The sequence below is a fragment of the Pezoporus wallicus genome, unplaced genomic scaffold (assembly GCF_028554395.1).
Source record: "Pezoporus wallicus isolate ANWC-B61680 ecotype Strahan unplaced genomic scaffold, APGP_CSIRO_Pwel_v1 contig_10298, whole genome shotgun sequence".
NCBI lineage: Eukaryota > Metazoa > Chordata > Aves > Psittaciformes > Psittacidae > Pezoporus > Pezoporus wallicus.
In genome coordinates, this window is record NW_026640717.1 from 1 (window position 1) to 6071 (window position 6071).

Sequence of the window (6071 nt, forward strand, 5' to 3'; positions counted from 1 at the left end):
CTCCATGGCTCCATCATCATCATCATCATCCCTTATGGGCCTGGAGATCCTCCATGGCTCCATCATCATCATCCCTTATGGACATGGAGAATCTCCCTGGCTCCATCATCACCATCATCATCCCTTATGGACATGGAGAACCTCCGTGGCTCCATCATCATCATCCCTTATGGACCTGGAGAACCTCCATGGCTCCATCATCATCATCATCATCATCATCCCTTATCGACCTGGAGAACCTCCCTGGCTCCATCACCACCATCATCATCCCTTATGGAGCTGGAGATCCTCCATGGCTCCATCACCATCATCAACCCTTATGCGCCTGGAGATCCTCCATGGCTCCATCATCATCATCCCTTATGGACATGGAGAATCTCCCTGGCTCCATCATCACCATCATCATCCCTTATGGACATGGAGAACCTTCATGGCTCCATCACCATCATCAACCCTTATGGGCCTGGAGATCCTCCATGGCTCCATCATCATCATCCCTTATGGACCTGGAGAACCTCCATGGCTCCATCATCACCATCATCATCCCTTATGGACCTGGAGAACCTCCCTGGCTCCATCACCACCATCACCACTTCCAGATCTGGACCAAGGCTCCACCTGCTCCCACTTGGGGGTGCCCAGCACCATTCCAGCCCCCAGGAACCCCCCTGCCCCTCACCTCCATCTTGGTCTGGATCCAGGGCCCCACGATGTTGGCCTGCCCGGCGAACTGCCGCCGGAGGTGCTCATTGGACTCCTGCTTGCTCTGCTCCTCCAGCAGAGCCTGGTCCCGCCGGGGCACCAGCGCCTGCACCTGCGCCGGAGGAGCCCGGATACGGGAATGCCGTGGGCATGGGGGGCAATGGGGCAGGGAGGGGGGCGGTGGGGAAGGGAGGGGGACAATGGGGGCGATGGGGCCGTGGAAGGCATCAGCATGGGATGGGTGGAAGGTTCCCATGGAAGAGTTGGGATCTTGGGAAGCAATGGGCTCAATTGAGAAGGCCACGATAAGCCTTACCCTATGGAACGGGTCTCTATGGGTGCTCCATGGATCCCAACCCAAGGGGTTCTCCATTGAGCCCAACCCAAGGGGTTCTCCATGGATCCCAACCCAAGAGGTTCTCTGTTGAGCCCAACCCAAGGGGTTCTCCATGGATCCCAACCAATGGCTTCTCCGTTGAGCCCAAGGATCCCAACCAATCTCTCCGTTGAGCCCAACCCAAGGGGTTCTCCATGGATCCCAACCAATGGCTTCTCCGTTGAGCCCAACCCAAGGGGTTCTCCATGGATCCCAACCAATGGCTTCTCCGTTGAGCCCAACCCAAGGGGTTCTCCATGGATCCCAACCCAATGGCTTCTCCATGGACCCCAACCCAATGGCTTCTCCATTGAGCCCAACCAATGAGTTCTCCATTGAACACAACCCAACCAAGGGGTTCTCGATGGATCCCAACCCAATGGCTTCTCCATGGACCCCAACCCAATGGCTTCTCCATTGAGCCCAACCAATGAGTTCTCCATTGAACACAACCCAACCAAGGGGTTCTCCATGGATCCCAACCCAATGGCTTCTCCATGGACCCCAACCCAATGGCTTCTCTGTTGAGCCCAACCAACGAGTTCTCCATTGAACACAACCCAACCAAGGGGTTCTCCATGGAGCCCCCCCTGGAGAGGAAGGGCTTTGGGCTGGATGGAAGCCTCCAATGGAAGAGCTGGGATCTTGGGAAGCAATGGGCTCAATGGAGAAGGCCTGGATGAGCCTTTCCCTACGGATGGGTCTCTATGGGTCAGGACTCCATGGCCATCGAGGTCCTTTCCATCCCAATCCCGTGGTTCCATGGGGCCTCCCACCACGGGACGGGTGGAAGCTTCCCATGGAAGAGTCGGGATCCCGGGAAGCAACGGGCCCGATGGGGAAGGCCTGGATGAAGCTGCCCTGCGGATGGGTCTCTATGGGTCAGGACTCAACCACGGAGCTCCCCACCACGGGACGGGTGGAATCTTCCCATGGAAGAGTCGGGATCCCGGGAAGCAACGGGCCCGATGGGGAAGGCCTGGATGAAGCTGCCCTATGGAAGGGGCTGGTTCTGCCCCCCCTCACCCGCTCCCACTTGGAGTTGATGATGTGTGGGGTGACCGAGGTGTAGGGGTTGCTCCCGGCCCCCTTGATCCCATGTTGCTCCCCGATGCGCTGCGCTTCCCGTTGGATGCCCAGGATGGCCTCGCGCTCCTTGTCCGCCTCCGGCAGCGTGGCCTTGAACTGGTCGTGCGCGGCGATGAGGCCCTGCCGAGGACACCCCCAGTTCCATGGGCACGGGCTCACCCGGGGGGGGCCGTGGGGATGAGCCCGACCCCGCGCCGAGCCCTTCCCACCTGGATCTCCTCGATGGTGTGCACGATGAACATGTCCTGCAGGTCCTCCATGGCGCTCTCCATCCAGTTGTTGAAGGGCGCTGCCCGCTTGGCGTACTCCAAGTGGAGCTCGTCGATGCTCTCCAAGTGCTTCTCCGTTTGCTGCCCGGGAGCCAACGGGGGGTTAAGAGCCCCAGGCCCCATTGGGGACGTGGGGTGGGACGGGACCCACCGGCACGCATCCCGCTCACCTCCAGGGCTTCCCTCCGGCTGTGGGTCAAGGAGCCCAGCACATCCCATTGGTCGCAGATCTTCTGGCACCGCGCGTTGACGCTGGGCGAGTCGTGGTAATCCAGCTCGCTGCAGTGGGGCGGGAAGCGGGGAAAGGGGGGCAGGAATAAGGTGTGTGTGTGTGTGTGGGGGTTCCCTATGCAATGGGGAGAAGCCCATTGCCGGGGTACCCCGGCAGCAACAAGGGCTCCGGTCACGGCCTTGGCTCGCGCTGGCCCCCTTTAGGGATGGATGGAGCCGCGCTACCCCATGGGGAAGGACAACGGGAGCGGCGGGATTGGAGCAAGGCCCCCTATGGAAGGTGTCCCTATGGGTCAGAACCCCATGGGCATCCCCGTCCCTTCCATCCCAACCCCATTCCCAGGGTTCCATGGGGCAGATGGAGCCCTCGACCACGGCATGGGGGGAAGCCTCCAATGGAAGAGGGAAGACTTGGATGGGACACGGGGTTGATGGAGAAGGCTTGGAGGAACCTTCCTTGGGAGCATTCAATGCCAGGTTGGAGCAATGCCCCCTAGGGAAGGTGTCCCTATGGGTCAGAACCCCATGGGCACCCAGGGCCCTTCCATTCCAACCCCATTCCCATGGTTCCATGGGGCAGATGAAACCTTCCACCATGTGATGGGTGGCTCCCAATGGAAGACTCGGATGGGACATGGGGTTGATGGAGAAGGCTTGGAGGAACCTTCCTTGGGAGCACCTAAGGCCAGGCTGGAGCAATGCCCCCTATGGAAGGTGTCCCTATGGGTCAGAACCCCATGGGCACCCAGGGCCCTTCCATCCCAACCCCATTCCCATGGTTCCATGGGGCAGATGAAGCCTTCCACCATGGGATGGTTGGCTCCCAATGACAGACTCGGATGGGACACGGGGTTGATGGAGAAGGCTTGGAGGAACCTTCCTTGGGAGCACCTAAGGCCAGGCTGGAGCAATGCCCCCTATGGAAGGTGTCCCTATGGGTCAGAACCCCATGGGCATCCCCGTCCCTTGCATCCCAACCCCATTCCCAGGGTTCCATGGGGCCGTACTTGAGCTCCTGGGCGATGGCCGCGATCTGCTCCACGCGGTCCTGGTGCGCGGCCAGGTCGCTCTCGAAGGCCTCGTGCTTCCGGAGCAGGGCCTTGATGTCGGAGAGCGAGGCCGCCTCGAAGTCCTTCTGCTGCAGCAGGGCCTCCTTCCCTGCGGACACGGGGCCGTCAGCACGGAGCCCAAAGCCCTTCCCCTCCATGGAGAACCCCTTGGTTGGGTTGGCTTCAATGGAGAACCCAATGGGTTGGGTTCAATGGAGAAGCCATTGGTTGGGTTGGGATCAATGGAGAACTCATTGGTTGGGTTGGGATCAACGGAGAACCCATTGGGTTGGGATCCTTGAAGAACCCATTGGTTGGGATCAATGGAGAACTCATTGGTTGGGATCAATGGAGAACCCGTTGGGTTGGGATCAATGGAGAACTCATTGGTTGGGTTGTGTTCAGTGGAGAACCCATTGGGTTGGGATCAATGGAGAAGCCATTGGGTTGGGATCCATGGAGAACCCCTTGGGTTGGGATCAATGGAGAACTCCTTGGTTGGGTTGTGTTCAATGGAGAACCCATTGGGTTGGGTTCAATGAAGAACCCATTGGTTGGGTTGGGATCAATGGAGAAGCCATTGGGTTGGGTTGGGATCAATGGAGAACCCATTGGTTGGGTTGGCTTCAATGGAGAACCCATTGGGTTGGGATCAATGGAGAACCCTTTGGGTTGGGTTGGCTTCAATGGAGAACCCGTTGGGTTGTGTTCAATGGAGAACCCTTTGGGTTGGGTTCAGTGGAGAACCCATTGAGTTGGGCTCCACGGAGAACCCATTGGGTTGGGTTGGGCTCCATGGAGAGGCAATGGAGGAACCACTTGAGGCAGAACTCACTGGGCTTCGAGAACCCTTCAAAGGCATCCCACGGGACCCCCCCGGCACCGGTACCTTCGGTCCAGGCCTCGTGGATGGACGCCTTCTGCCGGAACTTCTCGGCCAGGTGGTCGAGGCGCTCGAGGCGCCGGATCTCGTTCAGGAGCCATTCCTCGTAGCCCTTCTCTGCCTGCTCCAGGCGCTGCCAGCCCGTGTTGATGTCCTGCGGCACGCAACGGGTGGGCACGCGCCCAGCGTCATCACCATCATCAATCATCGTCACCATCATCATCATCATCACCATCATCATCAATCATCGTCACCATCATCATCATCATCACCATCATCATCAATCATCGTCACCATCATCATCACCATCACCATCATCAACCATCGTCACCATCATCATCATCATCACCATCATCATCAATCATCGTCACCATCATCATCATCATCACCATCATCATCATCATCACCATCATCAATCATCGTCACCATCATCATCATCATCACCATCATCATCATCATCACCATCATCAATCGTCACCCATCATCATCATCACCCATCACCATCATTATCATCATCATCATCATCACCATCATCATCATCGTCACCATCATCATCATCATCACCATCATCAATCATCGTCACCATCATCATCATCATCACCATCATCATCAATCATCGTCACCATCATCAATCGTCATCATCAATCGTCATCATCATCATCATCAATCATCATCATCACCATCATCAATCATCGTCACCATCATCATCATCATCATCAGTCATCATCAATCGTCATCATCATCAGCATCATCAATCATCATCACCATCATCAATCATCGTCACCATCATCATCATCATCATCAATCGTCCTCATCAATCGTCATCAATCATCATCATCATCATCATCACCATCATCAACCATCGTCACCATCAGCAGCAGCAGCAGCAGCATCATCATCAATCATCACCATCATCAATCATCATCAATCATCACCATCATCAATCATCATCAATCATCATCAGCAGCATCATCATCTTCAGCAGCAGCAGCAGCAGCAGCATCACCATCATCATCATCAATCACCACCATCAATCACTGTCACCATCATCATCAATCATTGTCATCACCATCATGATGGTCATCACCATCATGATCAATCATCATCATCATCAATCATCACCATCATCATCAATCATGGTCACCATCATCATCAATCATCAATCATCAGCAGCATCATCAATCATCATCAATCATCGTCACCATCACCACCATCATCAATCAATGGTGGCAATGGCATCACTGCTGTGGTGTCCCCTCCTTCCCACCACCATCATCATCCCCATCACCCATTGATGCTTCTTCTTCTCCCCACCACCATCATCATCCTCCTCACCCATCGATGCTCCTCCCCATCCCCATCACCCATCGATGCTCCTTCTCCCCACCCCCATCACCCATCGATGCTTCTTCTTCTCCCCACCACCATCATCCTCCTCCTCGCCCATTGATGCTCCTCCTTCTCCCCATCCC

General features: G+C 56.2%; 1 protein-coding gene across 1 annotated transcript; it reads right to left on the bottom strand.

Annotated features, from left to right (window-relative positions):
* Positions 1–679: 679 nt before the first annotated feature.
* On the bottom strand, positions 680–4807 carry LOC130605072 (alpha-actinin-4-like; the record flags this gene model as incomplete). Its single annotated transcript, XM_057420221.1, has 6 exons — positions 4606–4807; positions 3675–3825; positions 2607–2715; positions 2377–2517; positions 2105–2287; positions 680–814 (listed from the first exon to the last, which is right to left on the bottom strand). Coding segments are annotated over exons 1-6 (921 nt in total), but the record flags the coding sequence as incomplete, so codon positions are not given.
* Positions 4808–6071: the final 1264 nt, after the last annotated feature.